The sequence below is a fragment of a genome, unplaced genomic scaffold (genome assembly GCF_019419815.1).
Source record: "Pyrus x bretschneideri cultivar Hongxiangsu unplaced genomic scaffold, Pyrus_bretschneideri_v1 Contig18, whole genome shotgun sequence".
In the NCBI taxonomy this organism is placed as follows: Eukaryota; Viridiplantae; Streptophyta; class Magnoliopsida; order Rosales; family Rosaceae; genus Pyrus; species Pyrus x bretschneideri.
This window is the reverse complement of record NW_025999479.1, coordinates 7242654-7263748: the sequence shown is the minus strand read 5'-3', so window position 1 is coordinate 7263748 and position 21095 is coordinate 7242654. Positions and strand designations below refer to the sequence as shown.

The window sequence follows — 21095 nt, the reverse complement described above, 5'->3', positions numbered from 1 at the left end:
TTTTGCAGCAGTGGCAGCTGCACTACTCACTTCTCATCAGTGGTCGGTCAGAACTAAAATCGACGGCCCCAAATCCAGGGAGTTCCCTTCCAAACCGGACGGCATCCGCTGCGCCACGTCATCAAGTTTCACTTCCATTGTTTTCTGAGAGAAGTTTACTTCCATTAGAAAACTAGATTTGGGGAATATATCTAAAAGCCGTTCATTCCATTCGATTGGTCTCGCGTCATATGGAGAAAGATTCATATATGAGAGGTTTATCGTTATGTAGTGTTTATTTTTTATAATAATATGTTAAAGTACTCATCGAATAATAATATATCATCAAATAAAAACATTACGGTGTTTCATATAAAGTATGTGAGTAAAATTGTGGGTAACATGATGATTGCTATGTGGGATGAGGCAACGATGATGGTCATGTATTCATGATGGAGAGACACAGAGAGAGAGAGAGAGAGAGAGAGAGATTAAATTTAAAAGGATAATGATTAGAAATGGGGTAATGATGGCAAACGCCTGCTTTCCGTAGAACCAAATGTTACAAACTGGAGAAAACAACCAAGAGTAGGCTAACCGCGCGCAGCCAAAGCCGCCATTTCCCATTTTTTCTTCTTTTTCTGTTATGATGAATTTCGTATTTATTGACCCCCAATATTCTTTTTTACATTTAATGCCATTACTGCCATTGTTATCAAAGCTTTCATTTGTAAAAAGACAACAAATTTTTATTGCATTTTAGAAAATGAAAAAACAAAATTTATATACAGATAAGGCACGATGACAATTCTAAAACGCCGATACCATCTATTATTTTTTATTATATTACTACATATTCAGCAAGCAGCAGCACCGAATTTAATAAAGCATTCTGGTTTTTCTTTATTTAATAAATAAAATTCAAAAAGTAGAACGATTAAAAAAAAAAAGAAGGTGGAGAGATTGTAGAGAGAGAGAGAGAGAGAGAGAGAGAGAGAGGGAAATAGGGGAAAAGGAAAAGCCCAAAAATAAGGTATATAAAGGGAAAGCAAGGGGAAGGGAAAGGACACTCTGTATCTCCACAATGATGAACTAGCTACTTAAAAACGGCCCTCTCTCTCTCTCTCTCTCTCTCTCTCTCTCTCTCTACGTTCCATCCCGATTCCAAAACCCTTAACCCAGACCTTTCGTTTTTCAGATTAATTTCCGAAATTAAGATTTTAATTATTTGGAGATGTTAATTTCTTATTTTATTTTATTTTTTGTTGAGGATTTTAAGTTGATAGTATAATATATAAGCGGGGGCCTTAGCAATCTGAAGCCTATATAAGGTATTGTGATGATGGAGGTAAGACATATATAGCATACGCTTTCTTGCTTACAACTCACGTTATATTGGCTCACTCTCACTCTTTAAACACACCCCCCTCCTCCTACCCTTTTCATTCGGCTCCGTCACAAATAAACGACTTGGTTCTGATATACGCACCCCAATTTGATCGTCGTCGTTAAATATGGGCGAGGATGACGGAATGGTTTTTAGTTTAGTGGTGAGAGAGTTCGATCCCATCAAGGATTGCGAAATGGTTCAAGACGTTGAGAGGCGGTGCGAGGTCGGTCCCAGCGGCGGACTCTCCCTCTTTACCGACCTCCTTGGCGACCCGATTTGCAGGGTCCGCCATTCTCCTGCCTATCTCATGCTGGTATGCGTCAACAAATTAACAACCACCACGTATTTCATCAGCTTCTTTTCTTCCCAAAAAAAAAAAAATATAATTGGTTTAGTTTAGTTTAAGAATATTAGGTGCTGATTAATTGAAATTTTGTGTTTTGTTTTGTAGGTGGCGGAGGTGGTGGGGGCGGAGAAGGAGAGAGAGATAGTTGGGATGATAAGAGGTTGCATCAAAACCGTTACATGCGGCAAGAAGCTCGCTAGAAATGGTAAAAGCGTTACTGCTGGCGATGTCACTCTCAAGCCCCTCCCTGTTTACACCAAACTCGCTTACATCTTGGGCCTCCGCGTCTCTCCTTCTCACAGGTATACTAATCGCTCCTCCACACCCCTATTTTTTCATCGGTACACTGTTACGGTGATGTTCTACAATCAATATCATTGAGTTATTGAATCGAGACGTTATCCGAAAAAAAAAAACAAACAAAAACCCCTCCGTTTCCTTTCTTTTTTAAATAATAATTATTAATTTATTTTTTTTATTTTTTTATTTTTTTGGTAACAGGAGGATGGGAATAGGGTTAAAGCTAGTGTGTAGGGTGGAGGAGTGGTTTCGAGAAAACGGGGCGGAGTATTCGTACATGGCCACCGAGAACGACAACCAAGCTTCCGTCAAGCTCTTCACCGACAAATGCGGGTACGTCAAGTTCCGTACGCCCACCATCCTTGTAAACCCGGTCTACGCCCACCGGGTCAAGGTTTCCTCCCGCGTCACCGTCATCGAGCTTTCCCCCTCCGACGCCGAGGCACTCTACCGCCGCCGGTTCGCCACCACCGAGTTCTTCCCCCGCGACATTGACTCAGTCCTCAACAACCGCCTCAGCCTCGGCACGTTCCTCGCCGTGCCGCGTGGCAGCGTGACGGAGGAGACGTGGCCCGGCGCGGATCATTTCTTGGCCGACCCGCCCGAGTCATGGGCCATCCTCAGCGTCTGGAACTCGAAGGACGTGTTCACATTAGAAGTCAAAGGCGCGTCGCTCGTGAAACGCACGCTCGCGAAGACGACGAGGTTGGTGGATCGGGCCTTGCCGTGGATGAGGCTGCCGTCGGTTCCGGACATTTTCAGGCCATTCGGGGTACACTTCTTATACGGGCTCGGAGGAGAGGGCCCACGCGCGGCAAAGTTCGTGAAGGCACTGTGCGGCCACGCGCACAACTTGGCGAAGGAGCGCGGTTGCGGGGTGGTGGCGACGGAGGTGTCGAGCGGCGAACCACTGAGGTTAGGAATCCCGCACTGGAAGAGGCTATCGTGTGACGAGGACATGTGGTGCATCAAGCGACTCGGGGAGGACTACAGTGACGGCTCTGTCGGTGACTGGACAAAGTCGGCACCTGGCATGTCCATTTTTGTCGACCCCAGAGAAATCTAATTCCGTAAAGAATCCGAATTAGTTTCCGACTTTCTCTTCTTTTTTTCTTTTTTTTTTGGCTTCTTTTTCTTTATTATTTTCCTTTTTTGGTTTTATATTTTGGGCCTGCCATTGTAACTTGGTTGTGACCCTAGGTGGGTAGAGTACGCAAGTGTTGGGGGTGGTAATAGAGAAGAAAGAAGAACATAAGGAGAAAAACACGAGAGGAAGAGGAAGGATGGGTTAACTTTATATTTTCCTAGTTAGCTATGTAACGTTTTTTGTAAATTGATGTGGCATTTTAGATGATCTCCAACAAAATGTGACGAAGAAATGAACTAATTTCGACACATCATTTCTCTACTTGCACACTTTATACCTGGTTACGATGATTCGATTGAGCAAAGTACACAAAAAGCGTGGATGTGGGGAAAAAGAAGATTGCAGTATCATTTATCATTGAAAAAATCTTAAGCAATGTGACACTCGTCGGAATATCCTTTCAGTTTGTGCATGCAGAAGAAAACTTTGAAAGGAATATATGCATAACTTAAGCATTTTCCCAGATTACTTTTGGAGCCTTGATTAGACCATATCATTTGTCCTTGATTATATGCTAGCTAGGGAAGGGGAAGGGGGAATTTTATAAGGTTCTGTTTTTGGTTCACAAGGTTCTAGTTGATTAGTATCTTTCTAGTTAAGGGTAGTGGGAATTTTATAAATATGTGATATTGACTAGACTGCAAATTGTGTGATTTACTAGTACTAATGTCGCATTCAAATTACAAACAAGCACTGTTTTGTTAATACATGTTATATATATAATGTGGTAGTACTCTCTGTGGATGAACTTTCATGTTTGTGGCTGGGTGGTGTCGGGGGACTTTTCTTTTCGGGTTGTTGGTTGTATTTGCTTTTCCATATGTGATGATGAAACCGACTGCTGAGTTTGGCTTTTACTTGCTTCGTGGGTTCTGCATATTAGCGCTAAAAAGATGATAAGGACCGAGAGCAATGCAAGATACATATGGAGGAAGGTACAAAGAAAGTTTTCGAGGTCGCACGTCATATGTCTAGTGTAATCAGTTCCCTTGTATTAGCCAGTGTGTAAGAAAAATTGAGGTTCCATTATCAAATTAATTGCAATATGAAGGGTTCAACCTCTTATGAGCTTTTACAAAGGATTTTCTTTCATCGATGTGCGACTCTTTTACTTTTATATCCTCACACATCTCCTCATGTGTGGCAAATTTTCAAGTCAAATATGTGGACGACATGAATTAGGTGACGTGGAGCACTTGTGATCTTGGACTTCACACATGGATTAACATGCTTTTGTACCATGAAGAAAATAGAGGTTCCACTATAAAATCAATTGGTAATATAAAGCGTAGCCCAACTTCTTATTAGCACTTACTAAGTTTTTCCTTTTACTGATGTGAGTCTTTTACCTTCACATCCTCACCATGTGTTTATATGTAGATATTGTATCTTAAAATATGAATACAATATATATACTTATATTATAACACGTGAATAAAAACACTATAGGATGAGAGCTGTATTTTAATGTTTTTCCCAGAAAGTACGATCCAGCGGTGTGAGTGTTCCTTTTTTATGTTCTTGTTCCTGGTGCTTCTGATTTGGACTTTGAGACATCTTGGTGGGTTCATATCATGCCTTGGATTGGGACGTTTTCTATTGAAACTTCAACTATATTATTATATAAAGAAAATAGAGATATTGTGGAGCATTGTGCAGTGATCGGTTACGTGCCTTTTATGTCCAGCTAAATATACCAAATAAAGATGAAAGCTTTTGCATGGAGAAAGTGATGGTATATTTTATCCTTCGGCATATCAAAATAAACAAATTAAACAATGGAGTAATGTCACGCATGCCCCAACTGTTGTTAGCGAGTGCTAAAAGATAGTTTGGGACTAACATATCTTTAATAAATTACTCTCCATCTTTTGGGTATAACTGTTGTTGTTGTTGGTCCACTATCAACATATTTAAAAGTACACTTGTTAATAATTTTCGTATTATTAATGTAAAGGACGACAAGTTACTAATTAAGTAAGGACAAATTAATTAAACATATTGGATAGTGAAGAATCTATCAAAGATTGGAAATAAGGTGATTGATGACAGTGTAGAAATAAAAAAATTCTACAATACTTCGGTGTATAAAATGAATAGATGCATGCATGGAACCACTAAATTTGCATAATTAAATTTTAACAGCTTCAATCTAATCGTTAAATTATCAGTGCATCACGTTCATCAGTGTGTTATAGTAAAATTATGAGAATATAGGTACTGCACGCAAAAAAGCATAGGCCTTGATGGATGAGTGAGTGAGTCTTGTGGCCTTCACGGGGTTTGTGCTATTAAAGATCATATGATTCATGAGGTGTTGAGGGCGGATTGGTTGAAATATGAAAAATTAATGTGTAATCTGCATGCTGACTTGCTCAGTGATTTCCAGCTCATGCATGAGAAGATGGACGAGAATTATCTCCCATTCTCTTTCCGTCGTCTTCTTTTTTATTTACATTATTTATTTTGTCTTTTTTTTTATTATATAAAATTAAAAAATTATTATTAGCATTTCAAAAATTTTATTCTACATTTCAAACTTTTTATTTAAAAAAAAAAAATTATATACTTATGAAGAATGTAAAATAAGATTTTTGAAGTGCCAATAACACTTCTCTAAAATTAATATAATATGTTAACGTGACTTTTCAAATAAGAAGGGAGGAAAGAGGAAGAAAAAAAAATAAGGAGAGAGAATCCTACTTCAAAAATATAAACCTATAGACCATATAATTGGAGGCAGATTTAAATACAATAATATCTTGGACTCACTTTACTGGAGCATGATAATAATATCAATCATACTAAAATGTAACCGTAAAGCTTCCTTTTAATTTATTAATAATTAATCATGAGAAATGCTAATAAACTCTCTCAAAAGTGAGATTTTTATAGAATCTCTCTCGCCTCATGTTTTTAGCATAACATTTTATAATATTAGTATATGAATTAACATGAAACTGTGAGATGACAGAGAATTCATGAAAAGTTTTACTATTAGATAGTCTCATTAACATTTCTCATTAAACATTGCTATAGGCGTACCTTCTCCTTTAGTTCGGTTAGGACCAGGTTTTCTGTTTAACAACGTCTGGAAATTATAAACTGAAAGATTTTGTATTATAAAAACTAATAACATCAGTTTGATCAGTTTTAGAATGGTTTAGAAATAGGGCAATGATCTGTTGCTATTACCTGTACTATTGGTTTACTATAATCTTGTCAGTTATGAAGGAAATTAATACTATTTTAAGGAGGATTAGTTGGAGTTGTTAAGTTTTCTTCGTAAACAATCCATCTTCTATAGGTTAGGATCTGGAACCTACATTTTGACACACATTTTGTAGGACGCACTCTATAATGTATTTCAACAATCAAACCGTCTAATTTTTATGTATTACCTCAAAGATCATGTCTATAAAAAAAACCACTCAATCTGAAATTATATCACCCTTGGATTAAATTTAGTGTTTCTTTGTAAAACTGTATTCGTCAATTTCTTCACTAAAAATGAATATTTTGTTGGTCTTGGATTTTTCTAATTTTTTGCAAGGATATACTATGAATGATGTAATAAAATATCGACATTTGGTTCATTGAAATACATTACGAAATAGACTCTACACATTAGGTGTTAATATGTGTATCAAACCGTGTGTCCACATTTCATAACTCTAATTTTATAAGTTCTACCTTTAACATACCTTTAGTTTTGTAGGTTATCCATTCTAATGCAATTTTGTGTACCAAATGATTCAAGGTAGTAGGATAAAACACTTTGGAATTTTTTTTTATTACATATACTAATTGGTAAATTTCATTTCATCTTTCAGATTTGAATGCAATTACAACATCATACAATCTTTAAAATATTTCAATCTCATATGTTTAGTTATTATATCATTTCAATTCTCTACAAACCGTTTGAAAATCTGTTAAGTTAGCAGTTAAGTGATGACGTGGTAATAGTGAATTTCACATTCATGCTAATAATTAATAAAAAATATTTGAGTAATTATTTCAAATTAACCAACTATTTTACCCTTATTTTGTTTGTTGCAGCATCTTTTTCAAGCCGGATTTAAGGAATATTGTGCTTATATATACATTGATGAACAAACATAAAGAAATAATATTCTCTTCATATTTTCACCTCTCCCTCTTTCTCATACACACAAAGTCCAAAGGGAAATACTATCTGTACTGATCTCTGTGATGCATTGGACTTCAAAAGTTTCCTAGGTATCCTAAGAAATGCTTCATCTAAAGCTGAAGGCTGATCAAAACCTAATCATGATTCAGCTGAAAATAAATCGTCATAAACGAAAAACCAAACCTAAAGATTAAGCATTTCCATACGTATACGTACTCAACAAAAATAGATTGTTGTAAGAAAAGTTTGTAGTTTGTCCTCAATTCCTAATTCGTTCCTATGTGTACAATGTATGATGCTCATGAGCACGCGTAATCCAAGTTCGCAACAAAACACAAATCTTGAGACAAAGATGGATTTGATTATTTTAGGATTAAAAGGGGCACTATATTAAGAATTAGGTAAGTTGGGGTGAAAATGTTAGGCAGCTTCAAATTACCAGAGTTGTTTTCGTTAGTATGTGTCAAACTAAACCTAACTGCATGTAATATATTAAGATATGTAGCTTAACTATGTGTGGAAGCTCACTATCCAAGTCCTGTCTTTTTAAGTTTAGTAGGAAAAGATGTTCAAAAGGAAAAGGCATGGAGGATGTAGCTGCCTATAAATCGAAAAGGCTAAGGAAAAGGATTGGTTAATGGGGTGGGTTGCTTTTGTCAATGTCGTTCTTTGGGTTGACTAACCCTAATGTTAGTTTTGGTGGATTTTGTTGTGCATTTAGGTGTGAAGACGGTGACAAAAAAACATTCACAGTGGGAAAGTCATGGTACGAAAAACTTGGTCGGCCTTATCTTTTATGGTCTTCTTCGGCAAGTCAATGGCCAAACGGCTAAAGTAATCAAAGCATTTTCTGTTTAGAGAGAACTTCTTTTGAGGTGTTCCACTTTGTTTAAGATTCAATGGATTTCTTTTTCTCTTTCGATCCAATCCCACAATAATTGAGGGAGATGATAAAAACCCGCATTGACTAATTGCTTGCCTAACTCCTTGGAACAACATTTGGATTCTTATCTTAAGAAAAATATTCTTTTTGACCATCTAATCTAACGTGCAATATGAATTAGACCAGTTGGTTAGACATTGTACTTGTCCCTTTTCACTTAAGTGAATCACCCTTCTCGTATATTTTAGTATTTTAGAATATTTCTACTTCATGTTTGATCACCACCCCTTATCTGCAGTGGCAGAGCTAGACATCAATAACAGGAGGGAGGGGCATATGAACTGACCCAAAAAATGAATTGATTTTTATATGATAAAACATAAGGCTACTTATAAAGCTGCGTTAAAAAAAAAAACAAAAAAAAAAAAAATGTAAGAAACAAGAAGTTTCAAACCCCTACCTATCAAACTATATTGACCCACTGACGCCACGCTTCTTATTTTCTAAGCTTGCACATAGTAATATACATCATAAAAATTCTAAAATGGGCCTAGACCAATCTTGGCCTTCACGTGGCTCCGCCACTACTTATCTACATACAACCACCATTCAGTTGTCAATGTAAAACGATTATAGAGAACATATTGCTACTTCGCTTCTATTTTTGCGGCAATCCCCATTCCACACCACCCATCGCCACCGGACAGTTTCTTGCACCGCCGACAACCTTTATTCCTCCCACCATCGGCAGTTTCATGCACTGTCAGAAGTTACGCGTTTGATTCTTCTTCTCCTTTATGACTTGTATATAAACAAAAACAAAATCAGTAAAAAAAAAAAAAACTAGTGTATGATGAACTTCTTGGATGGGGCCTTAAAATGGCACTTGGGCCAAACAAAGGGTAAATGAAACGTGGGCTTTAAAGTAGCAGGTCAAATACTCAACAAAGCATTTTATGAGTGTAACCCATTTAGGAATAAAAATGCCAAACAAAGCGGCCTTTTTATTGCAATCAACAAAACCGAGGAAATTAGAATTCTCTACAAAATTTTCATTTTCAAAAAATAAAAATAAAAATAACAGATGTTCATTTAATTTATATATCCACTTGTCACTCAGTACTACGGTCTGGTGGTATTCATTTTCGCTTAGAAGTGAGAGGTCTTAGATTCGAATCTCGTCGATGGCGAATTTGATACCAAGTTAGGCTACCCATTATGTACCTTAGCCAGAACTCTCACCTCCCCCTTAGTGTAAAAATATAGATATACTCAAAAAAAATTATATATCCACTTAAAAGCTTGTCATATGCCACTTAGTACTACGGTCTAGTAGTATTCTTCTTGACTTATAAGTGACAGTTTTAAGTTCAATTCTTGCCAAAAGCGAATTTGAACCACATTATTGTTAGCCCATTGTGAGATTAAGCACACCCCTTCCCTTAGTGTAGATAATATCGTTTGTTTTTAAAAAAAAAATTATCATATTCTGTTTCAATATTTCTTAATAAAAAATTTTTAGTAGTTAGGGAAAAGAAACCTAAAGAAAAAACCTACTGTCAATGACCCAGTCTTTGGCCTTGGGCTCAACAACATTCATTCCTGATCTCTTCTCTTTCTTTTACTAATTTAAGTAGAGTCGCTCTCTCACCTTGTTGAGGAGAGCCTTTGTGGTTGTGGTTGTGGTTGTGGTCACTCACTCCTTTTGAAGAGTAGAGCTTTTGTAGAGGTTATGACTTACTGCTCACCTCATATCTTAGAGCGACAATTGTTGCACAAATTTGAGGTGGCGATTTTGTGGTTTGTGCGCTTGTCAAGGATTATGCAAAGGAAGCTCGATATTTGTTGTAGGTGTAGTGAAGTTTTTTGCCGATAATTGCAAGATTATCAACAGGTGGTGTGGTCTTTCCCTTGTACGGTGTTGAAGTGGTTTGAGGGATTCACAGTCATGTTCTCTTGTCGTTGCATAGTCTTCAGGTGATGGTACAATGATTACCTTGTGTGTCTTGAGAGTGTTGAGTCCAAGTCATAGAGCTTAGGCCTTATGAGCTTATCTTTCCTGTTGGTTAGATGTGGGTCTCCCATTGTTGAGTAATCGTACCTTTGGAGAGTTTATTTTGTGTTGTCATTTTGTTTGTTTATTTTGTTTTAGTTGTGGTTTTGTTGTCTGTTCGCCAGGCAAACGACTATTAAGACATCTACATGATGTCTCATAGTAGGGTTTTTTTGCTGAATGAGCGTCGTCTTTTTCAAGTTCATCAGATAGTGATGCAAGGTTTTGCCCTCATGAACACATATTTCTGTTTGGTTCGATGTGGTTATGTAGGATAGACTTTGACTGTTTTTTTTTTTTTTTTTTTTTTTTTTTTGTCTTTTTGTTGCGTTTGCAATCATGGAATTATATTCCTAATGGATAATATTTCTTGTCCTAGTACGTTCAATATATATATCAACTTATGCAAGCTAGTAAGTTGCAACTAATTACCTACAATTTTTTTTAGGGAACTTTAACCAAAAGCACTCGGTATTGTTCACTTAACAAAAAACCATATTTTTACACTAAAAAGTCAATCCTGATACTATTCACTTTACCCTTTATTTTATCCTTATCATTAAAACTCAAAGTTTCGCCATTTTCATTAGTTTTCCTTTTTTTTTTAAACATCCATGAAACATGAACCAATTATATGTTTAAACATGTGTATATGATATGTTTAAACATCCATGAAGCATGAAATTGATTATAATATTTTTCCTATGTGAATTTTATTATTTTATCATATATCTTTTTTATTTTACAATTTTGCGAAATCCTCACGATACGAAAAAATCACCATGATGCATGAATCCCTTTAATCTAATTTTATGCATATTACTCAAAAATGGTTGTTTGTCATTTTTCATGATAAACATGTGTATATCATATATAGATTTCATTACGGGTTAAAGATTATGCCTCAATCCCCATTGCTACAAAACTCTAGCTACTTTGTTGTTAGTGAGCTTCTAGAAGTCACCCAACCCTGACACCCAAAAGTGAATCCGAATATTTCCAAGAAAAGGAAAAGGAACCGAGTCAATGAGAAGGGCCAATTGTCTCAAGGTCCGAAGAACAACAAGGGGAAAGGCAAGCAAGGTTTGAACCACGGGTCCCAACCTTACAAGAAGTCTAGGAACAACAGTGATAAGGCTAATTGTCCTGAACCAAATAATAAGCCAAATCTTTGCTTTCGTTGTGGTGGAACTTATCACTTGGCTCGCACCTATCATGCACCTACTGATGTTGATTGCTATCACAACCGTTGTTAGAGAGAAGCGAACCTCGTCAAGCATGACAACATGGAAACCGAAGCTGTCCAGAATGACATGATTTTAGTCGTTTTGCATTTCACAAAGCAGGACAGCTATTATTGGATGTGATTGACATGTTGCTAACTTAGTATTTTACTTAATGTTTTTTCAAATATTCTACTTTATTTTCGAATTATTGAGCCATTTTGGGCAAACTGTTGGTTTCTTAAGCCCCTTATGGTTATTTTCTTTTTCATTTGAAATTTTTGTTCTCGAATAATTTTTGGTAATAAAGTTTATCTTGGAAAAGTTGTTGTGTGACTTAACTTAAGTTTTCATAGTTGATTGTCTGGTAGACAATGCTATCATACACACCATTTAACATAACGGCATTTACTTCCTCAACTTTACACTTATAGAATCCTAGGTGTGACAACAATCCATAGCATGATGCCATAGATAGAGGGGCATGGCAAAGCCTAACTCGTTACTTTGCTTTCCATTAACGAGGCCTTATATTTGCCTTATTCCCGTCAAACATTGTTGAGTTTTAAGGACATTCAAGCTAGCAAATTCCATTGTGAAACCATGAAACAAAATGGTGTGGAATATCTTTGCATCACTTTTACTTCACGCGGCTGAAAGTGCATCTTAGAGAAGTTGAAAGCACTCTCGTTGGATCTCTATAAGATGACTATCTGAACGGTCAAGACAAACTTAGTCATTCCCTTGAAGCCAATTGATTGGATCACTTTCCAACTTTGGCATGACCGTCTCAGACACCCGGAAAGGGATATGTGTCGCATACTCTATGCATCACATGGTCATCCATTGGAAAAGATGACGTACATGATCTAATCGACCGCACCATGTGAAGGTTGCACACTAGGTAAAAGTAGTCAGAAGCCGTCCTATGTAAACAGTTCTAAAGATCACGCCACTTTCTTGGAAAGTATCCAAAGAGATATTTATCGACTGATCCAACCACCATGTGGACCCTTCCGCTACTCTATGATTTTGATTGATGCATGATTCGATAATCTCACGTTGCCCTATTGTCTACAAGAAGTGCTACATTTGCAAGACTCATTTTCCAAATCATTAAGTTGAGGTACCAACATCTTGATTTTCCACTAAAATATGTAAAACTAGATAATGTTGTAGAGTTTACGTTTTGTTTGACAATAATTGCACGTGTTTAGGTATTGAAGTTGAACATCCAGTCGTTTATGTTCACACTTAAAATGGCCTACGAAAAGCGTTTATCCAGATGATAGCCCAAAACTTGGTAATGAGGTTCAAGCTTCCGGTTTTTGCTTAGGGTTAAGCAATAATGCACCTAGCAAATTTGCTTAGATTGAGGCCCACTACTACCTATCAATCCCTTTTCTGCACAACAGTTGGTGACTGGGTATATGCCAGATGTCTCGTATTTACGCGTATTTAGGTGTGCTATATTTGTGCCAATTGCACCGCCACAACGTTCCAAAGTGGACCCTCAAATGAGGAAACGACTTATATCGGTTACGTGTCCTCTTTCGTCATCCATTACCTGAAACCCTTGACAGAAAATCTATTTACCACCCAGTTGGCGGATTGTGACTTTGATGAGTCAACCTTCTCGTCCTTAAGGGAGAAGGTCACACTCGTGTTCTTGAAGGACACCGAGAATTGACGTGGCTTGCCACCGCTTTTACTTATCTTGATCCTTGAACTGCAAAATGCAAACGTGCAGTGCGTAGATTCCTAAATTGTGTGTGATATTCCTCATGTCTAGTGCCTTTATTTATAGTAATAAAAGAGAGAGAGAGAGAGAGAGAGAGTATCTTGCTCTCTAAGAGCAGTTCCACTGTTGCTAAGGTCCCCCTGGGCTATTCACTATTCAATCCATCCAATGAACAGTAATTGCCCTTAATGAACAGTAACTGCCTTTTGCATCTCTACTCCTAAAACTAAATAGCCATAGCAACAGATAATAAAATATTAATATTTTTTTTCTCACCTAATCCATTAAACCTTGCAAACCCCAAGGCTTCTTGTTCCTGTCTCTATCAACAACTCTATCTCTTTCCTCTCTGTTTGTCTCTTTTCTTCTTCCTCTTGTTAAACCCCTTTAATTCCTTCCCCAATTTCACAAAGCGCCATGGCTAAATCACTGAAGCTGTTGGATCACGTGCCACACACTGTACTCGTGAGGGAGGTATCAGAATATCTGATGGATAGCCACATGGCTGGATCACTGATTTCATATATCTGTGTATGTATATATTTTTAAATAAATATTTTCTTTAATTTTTGGTTACAGGGTAGGGTTAGTTCTTGAGAGAGAAGCTTTCTAGCTGTTGGGTTTGTGTAATTAAGTTCAAAGCTGAAGTGGGTTTTCTGGGATTAGGGTGTACTATGAGAGGTGTTGAGATATGGGAAGGTAAGGGGTGAGAGGGATAAGCAAATTGGTGTTCAAAAGAAAGGGGATGAGTTGAAGCAACAAGTCGAAGGAGGACGGGGAGATGTCAAGCTCAGCGCATGCACCGATGCCGCACATCAGCCATACGTCACACAGCCCTCAGGCTCTCAGACGAGCGATTCCTGCCTAGCCTCTCCCTTGGGCTTGCTCAGGCTCCCTCGCTAGCACACGCTGGACCACCTTCCTCAGGCTATCTGGCCCTGTTTGAGAACCAGTCTATCGGGCTATTGCCCACATCTACTTAGAATTTACACAACACACTATGCTAAATATTAATTACAACACTGCTAATAAAATCACCACAATTATAAAAAGAATGTTTAATCAAATTCTTCAAAAGAACAGATGTTTAATAAGAAATTGAAAAACGGTGCCCCTACGTCAAAACCCCTCATAAAAGATTTCTAAATTAGGGTGCAATCACTTACACTGGGGCTCAAACCTTCCAGGGCCTAAACAAGTCAACATGGAACCAAAATAATTTATAACAAAACGAAGACAAAAAGGAGAATTGGAAAAGACAAAAGTTTCGTGATTATTTTGGGGAAAGAATCATTATGTCCAAATCTTATCAATGTCATCTGATGGAGAAAATCTACTTTGTCTCCACATCGGTCGTCACATGACTAGACACAAGATAATATATTCTCGGTGGTGGGATATATTTGATGAGTATATTTTATATTATATATTTAACCCTATTCTTAGTATATTTTGGTTAATAATTTGAAAGAATTTTGATACTTTGAATTATATTTCCAATATAGGATTTTCGACTTCCTCTGAGGCAAAACATGGTCAAATGGATGAATTTTGGAGTAATTCCAATTGGAGGACGTTCGTGAGTCACTTAGCTTGATTGTGTCAAAATATCAGTTTTTTCTACCAAGCGATGATTTTCTGGCAATAAAATAAATGAGCCATGCGCAGTGTTGGAATAGTGACGTGTTGGGCTTGAATTGCGTTTTTGGAGCCCAAGATGACCTCATATAGGTTTATGGCCTTCTGGAGATGTTTTCAGAATGTTCTTATCTTTAAAACAAGCTATCTTGGGCCGGATTTGGAGGAGATTTGAGGCTAAAACGTGGCTAAACAGTTTCTGTGCAGTTTTTCCTAGGTTAATTAGGAATTTATTTTTTATTTTATTTTATTATTATTTAGTTTCTTAGTGGGAATAAAATACTGGAGGGTTAGGGTTTGTGTGTTAGCTTTAGGGAGATATTAAAAGGCTTGGCCGTTCTCAATCTTGGGGGATGCTTTCTTTTATGCAATTTTGGGGAGACAGAGAACTGGGCTAGGGTTCTTGGAGATTTTCTACTTTAAGGTGTTTTCATTCCTTTTATTCTTAATAATATATTCTATGATTTCAATTATGAATATGCGTAACTAATTCCTTTTGCTAGGATGAAGTTGTAAGCCTTAGCATGAATATGTGATTTTTATTTAATTGCTTATGATTGATTGCATGCATACCTTGAATTATTGATCACCGTAATTAAAACTATCTAATTGTCTTAATGCCTGATCACCATTAGGATCTTTAGAAAAGTAATTTGATGCAATTTTGGTCGGAAGGTTCCCTGAAATTGATGCTGGCTTCTTGTGATTAATAATTGTAATTTCACTTAAGATGAACACCACATTTGCATGGTTTTTCAAAGGGTTTTCATAAAGCATAATGAGTCTCTCATGTTCAGATTTGATCCGAACGTCCGGACGGGTTGCATGTTAGATATATGTTCTATGTTGGAGGTTCCAAGTAGAATATAAATTAGGAAAACCTAACCTTCAAAGTGGCATGTATAGATCATAAGTAATTGATAAAAATACATAGGATTGCTAGGTGATGGTGAAACCCTAGTGTTTTCTTAATTTGATTTTTCCAAAACAATTTTCTTTTCCCTTCATCTTTAATATTGCAAATTAGGTTATTTTTATTAATTAAATTCGTTTTAATTTAAGTAGGTTATAAAACCAATCATCTCAACTTTCTGCTTTACAATAATTGATTGGAATTAGGTTTGTTTTGAATTATTTAATAATCCCTGTGGAGAACGACCTTGCGAGAACCGTTTATACTACAACAACCTTGTCATTCTTGCAAGTAATATAGGAGTTTTTAACCCGTTTGCGTGTGTGGTAAAATCTCTATCAATATTCCCTCCGTCTGGGGAGATTAATGGAGCGGTGGACAATTGGACAACAAGAAACTGTTACTTAGCTGTTGGAACTGAAATCCAACAGGTAGTCTGGGACCATAAATGTGATCATGAACTCTTCTTACAAGAAATGAAATACCTAAGCTCTTTTGTTCCCTAACAACATGAATCAGAGTGGAAAATCAGCTAAAACATGTCAGTTGATTCTGTTCTCCTCATGTCAGATACGCGAGGCGGTTTTACAAGTCAACAATTTATACTTTTAATCTACTAAGCATGCCTGTACCTAAGACAGCGAATTCCTCCTACTCCTCGAACGGGTGGACTTTGTTTCTTCTGCATTGCTAGAAGAACCAGGGCTCTCTGATGTATTAGAACTGCTGATTTCACCACTGCTTTCTTTGCTGGACCACAGCTTAGAAAATATCTTTTTCGACATGATCATACCTTTCACTTTACCAGATGGAACTTTTTCAAGATTTTTTGTAGCACCGGGGTTCCCATTTCTATCACTGCCAACTCCTCCATTCACTTCGCCTAGCCTAGGTGTGAAAATCTCACATTTTAAAGCCTTGATTTCTTCTGCTGTCGGCACATCATCCCAGCCATTTTCTGTGTTGGTTGTGGTTGACCTTGAGCTCCCATGAGACCCACCCGGGAGTAAGGCCCTGATGGAGCCTTGTAGATCAGGTGTACTGTTGCTGCCACCGGACGCTGAAGCCCTAATCTGTTCAAAGAAGAGTACCTGCACAACGACTCTTAAGGGCAGCCGCTCATTTTGCACAGCATGCATGCAGGCATCTACTGACAACTTCCTGCAGTCCATTAATTTGCACATTCTCTTCTTCTCACCCTTGTTGATCCCCGGGTGTTCCTGCATCAACACTCAATTTTAGACTAAAATTATGTTTACAAAATTTCAAGCACTTACTTATTATTGGCAGTTGTGCAGGTCTCATTGGAACAAAGGTACACTGAAGCCTCAACAACCCGAAAAATGAAATGGGGCAGTAAGGAGTATCATGAACTAACCTTTAGATACATGTCAATGGCACGGTAAAGTCCATCATGAGTTGGTCTTGCGAAGCTTGATACCATTTCAGCAAGACAGACAAACTTTGACGCAGGTAAGTTGGGATCACGTGAAATCTCAGTAAGATAGCTGTCAACCAGCTTTGCCACCTTCACCTTGGAAGTATCTGATAACCTAGGACTTCTAATCTCCTGGAATTCAGTTTCCATTGAAGGATCAGTCTGAGCACTTCGATTGTGTGTCACAAACTCTTCAATTAGGCTTTGCACCATATCAACTTCATATTTCGTTGTTTCATCAGTTGGGGCTTGAATCAAAAGATCAGAAACTGTAGCCTCGTCAAGCTGCTGGCCAATTTTGCGAATTAACTCACATTTTTCGACTTCTCCACATTCTAACAGTCTTGCCGCTTTTAACAATTTAAGTAAGAAACTGCAAGGGACACTGCGTGCAGGAAGTAAGTGGATTACAGTCTCTACCAATGATTTATTCTTTACAACATCGCCCTGAATCAAACCCTTGCTAAAACCTGATAACCTTCTGGTAGTATATGCCTTTAACGCTTCCCCTATAACATCACCAGAGATTTTTCCTTTGCTCTTGATTATTGTTATCACCCGCTTGTATAAATCAAGTTGAAGCCCACAGAGGTCTTCCACCCACCAGTCTTTCGGAACCATCTGTTGTTTTGCCACTCCATTCCAGTGTGAATCATCCCCATTAGATGGTAGTTTCTTGTGGTTATACATATACGACCATTCAACCTTGGAAGTATCAATGGTAGCCTTGGAAGCTATGGAATCAAGGCAATGGCTCACCACCTTAACTTCCTCGGACCATGGAAGAAGAGACCTCGTAGTCTGAAGAACAATAATCGAGTCTTTCCAGCTCCGGAAGATGCTAGAGTTTAGGAACACTTCAACCTTGTAGAATAGGTTTCCTTTCTCAATAGTTTCGTACATCTCCAGATACTCTGCTGCGCATCGAGTTGCAACCACATTGTATGCATTGAGAGTGACAGTCATGCCGTAACAGAACTTGGCACATATTTCAAAAGCAGCAGGTCCACCAGGAATATCATGGATGTGGATTTCATCGTTGTCTTCATTTGTGATTGCAACCAGTTTCTGCAGGCGTGCACTCTTGGACAAAAGAGGAAACTACAGAAGCATTACAGATATATTAGAATGCATCATAAGTAATGTTTTAAAAAGCTGAACAATTCAACTAAGAAATTTTTGGTATCCCGAAACCCCATCAATGTGTCTAAATCCATTGAAGTTTGGCAATTGTTAAGTAGGTTTGGCAATCAAACAGATGCCATTACTGTGTACCCATCAAGCCATAATGTTAGAAAATAACAAAGCTACTGAACAAACAGGTTTAAGACCAAACAAGCTTCATACCTTATGCAAATAGAACTTCACATCTCCGACATTAACAGCTACGTCAGTTGCCAACTCAGTTGTGACGTACCTAGATCCACAAATTTTCACATGACATGAAGCAGAAATTACATTGGTTATGGTATGCAGAAAGTTCACCCAAATTTTGAAAGTTTTACCTAATTCAATTTGAGTGAAGGCTATTTTTAGCTATGCTCTTGAAATTCGATTTTGATCCTATTTTACCCCCTAAAACTCAAAAGTCACCACTTTCTCCCCAAAACTCAAAACTTTGAGTTTTAGGAAGTAAAGTGGTGACTTCGGAATTTCAGGGGGTAAAGTGGGATCAAAATCAAATTCCAGGGCGTGGCTAAAATAAGCCTAAGGTCAACTATTGTATTATTCACAGTTCTACCAATAATATTATGCCTCCACTAAATGTTTTACATCTAAATTTTCAGTAAAGTACATTGGTAATTTGGTACATATCTCACAAACATTGGCAGAGGGCTAAAATTACCAACCACCGGGTAAATAGCACACGTTCGGTTCATTTTCCAGCAAAAACTAAAGCAAAATACACCATGATCTGATACTAACCTTATATTGTCTCCATCGGTCTGAAAGAAATCCGGTTTCGATCCAAGTTTCATGAACTTCATTTTTGGCAAGGAGGAGATCTACTTCTTAGTTTTGTCCCCTCACAATTCTTGAATCCTACTAATCCTGCAAATGTCCGACCACTGCTTCGAATTAAATGCCAAAATCCCCCTGAAAACAAAAGGAAACACCCCGAAAGTGGCGATTGAACAACTGAAAACCTTGGATTTAAAGGTAAAAAAAGAACAGATCTTAGGAAAACTTTGGTCGTGTTGTTCCTAGTATGACCGAATCTTTCCCACAAACCACGGCAAAAGAAAGTAGTAAGAGTAGATGTGATGAAGTGATTTTTTTCAACAAAATGTTCACTTCTCTTAAATGAAAAGAGACCAAAAGGGAAGGGGTTGCTTCCTGAAATGGTTACACATCCCAATGACTCCGGACAAACAGAGCCATCTCAGGAGACATTTGCCATTACCGACCTTCCCAAAACATATATAATTCTTAAATATCCAGAAAAAAATATTTTAAATAAAACAAAAAAACCACTTGCTTAAAACTGACACCACCACCCTCTGCCCCTATTTGTTTATGCTTCTCGCACTCTAGATATTTGGCTTCTTATACTTTTTTTAGGAACCCAAAACCCTCCACAGTCCACATTCCTTCACAAAAAAATGTTCCTTTTTGAAATCATAACGCCTGCTGCAATGTCAAATGGCAAATACGATTTGTTGGTATTAGTCGAATTAAATTAACCACCAAGAAAGTAGACAGAAGGATCAGTCTTTACGGGTGTTTAAGCATCAGCATCAAATACCAACAAGTGGAAAAAAAAAAAAAAAAAAAAAAAGGATTATCAGAATTGGTATTCAGAATATCCCATGTAGTTTACCAAAAAAAAGCATTGAATACCACCCAAAGCAACTCTTGCTGCAGATTTTCTAGTATGGGACCACGTGGCTTTGATGCGTACAATACATACAGGGGCTGGAGGTGTGGGGGTATTTTAGTAATTTCACAATAAACGCAAGAAATCTAAGCACAACCCAAGATTAATTTTGGAATTTGCATAAATTTAAACAAGAAAGCACCGAAAACCCACCTCAAATTAAGATCAACCGGACCAAATCGAGCAAAAAGTTTCAACTTTTAGAAACTGAATGATGTTATTCGGCAAAAGAAGAATTAGAAAGTGTGAAGAGGAAGAAGAAGGAGAAGAAGTGAGGTTAAAAACTGAAGTGTGGGAGTGGGAAGCAGTGGGTTGTGGTTGGTAAAGTACAAGGAATCAAATATTCAGTGGCAGAAACAAACAAATACAACGTTTAGAGAGACAGGCAAGGCATGAGACTGCACGATATATGAATATATCCTTTATCAGAAGTGAGAGAAAGAGAGAGAGAGAGAGAGAGAGAGAGAGAGAGCAGCAGCAGCAGCTAGCAAAGCTGAAATTAGCCCAGAAAGTAGAAAGAGACCAGGCAAGCAGAAGCGAGAGGAAGAGACCCGCCATAAAAAGATGAGCTGTTGCTTATCTTTGACAGCCACCAGAGCAACAAGACACTTAAAGCCAACCTCAGTCTGTTCCCACCTCTCTCTCTCTCTCTCTGTGGAATCAACACCGCCGCCCCCACCACACATGCACATCATTTTCCGTTCCCGACACGTCTAAATCAAACGGTTAAATATGAAAAAACATGCAACTTCTTTTTCTTCTTTTCCTGTAAACATGCAACTTAACTGTGAAAATGAACTTATAAATCATCAAACATTACTTGTTAGGTATAGTTTAGTGGTGCATACCATACTCTAATCGCCTATACTATACCCATTGCAATACGATTAAAATACCAAAGATTGATATAGTAATGGGCTAACTGTTTTTTTTATTTTTTTTAGGGATAGTTTGGATGCGGTCCTTAATCCTTAACATTATTTGATTAAAACCTTAATAATATTCAAAGTTTG

At 37.5% G+C, this 21095-nt stretch overlaps 2 protein-coding genes across 3 annotated transcripts; one reads left to right on the top strand and one right to left on the bottom strand.

Annotated features, from left to right (window-relative positions):
• The first annotated feature begins 1096 nt into the window (after positions 1 to 1096).
• Positions 1097 to 3371, top strand: LOC103967748 (probable N-acetyltransferase HLS1). The gene is made up of 3 exons (XM_009381045.3): positions 1097 to 1682; positions 1821 to 2017; positions 2217 to 3371. Exons 1-3 carry the CDS (start codon positions 1494 to 1496, stop codon positions 3079 to 3081), a joined length of 1251 nt encoding a protein of 416 aa, XP_009379320.2. The 5' UTR covers positions 1097 to 1493; the 3' UTR covers positions 3082 to 3371.
• A 12777-nt stretch (positions 3372 to 16148) lies between these two features.
• LOC103967749 (BTB/POZ domain-containing protein NPY2-like) lies at positions 16149 to 20648 on the bottom strand. Of its 2 annotated transcripts, none has more exons than XM_009381049.3 (5): positions 20236 to 20648; positions 19131 to 19256; positions 18552 to 18621; positions 17145 to 18305; positions 16149 to 16986 (listed from the first exon to the last, which is right to left on the bottom strand). In XM_009381049.3, the coding sequence occupies exons 2-5, from the start codon at positions 19190 to 19192 to the stop codon at positions 16399 to 16401; spliced, it is 1881 nt and encodes a 626-aa protein (XP_009379324.2). In that variant the 5' UTR covers positions 19193 to 19256; positions 20236 to 20648; the 3' UTR covers positions 16149 to 16398. The 2 variants fall into 2 exon arrangements, with proteins under 2 accessions (XP_009379324.2, XP_009379322.2); XM_009381047.3 differs by having other exon boundaries at positions 19131 to 19301; positions 20236 to 20647.
• Positions 20649 to 21095: the final 447 nt, after the last annotated feature.

Excerpts from the sequence above, each read along its gene's own strand:
- LOC103967749 (XM_009381049.3), bottom strand. The coding sequence starts at position 19,192 with ATGAAGTTCATGAAACTTGGATCGAAACCGGATTTCTTTCAGACCGAT. Across the intron at positions 18,306-18,551 it reads TGAAGTTCTATTTGCATAAG|TTTCCTCTTTTGTCCAAGAG; the intron begins GTATGAAGCTTG and ends ATGCTTCTGTAG. Across the intron at positions 16,987-17,144 it reads CCATTGACATGTATCTAAAG|GAACACCCGGGGATCAACAA; the intron begins GTTAGTTCATGA and ends GTGTTGATGCAG.
- LOC103967748 (XM_009381045.3), top strand. The coding sequence starts at position 1,494 with ATGGGCGAGGATGACGGAATGGTTTTTAGTTTAGTGGTGAGAGAGTTC. Across the intron at positions 1,683-1,820 it reads CTCCTGCCTATCTCATGCTG|GTGGCGGAGGTGGTGGGGGC; the intron begins GTATGCGTCAAC and ends TTTGTTTTGTAG. Across the intron at positions 2,018-2,216 it reads CGCGTCTCTCCTTCTCACAG|GAGGATGGGAATAGGGTTAA; the intron begins GTATACTAATCG and ends TTTTGGTAACAG.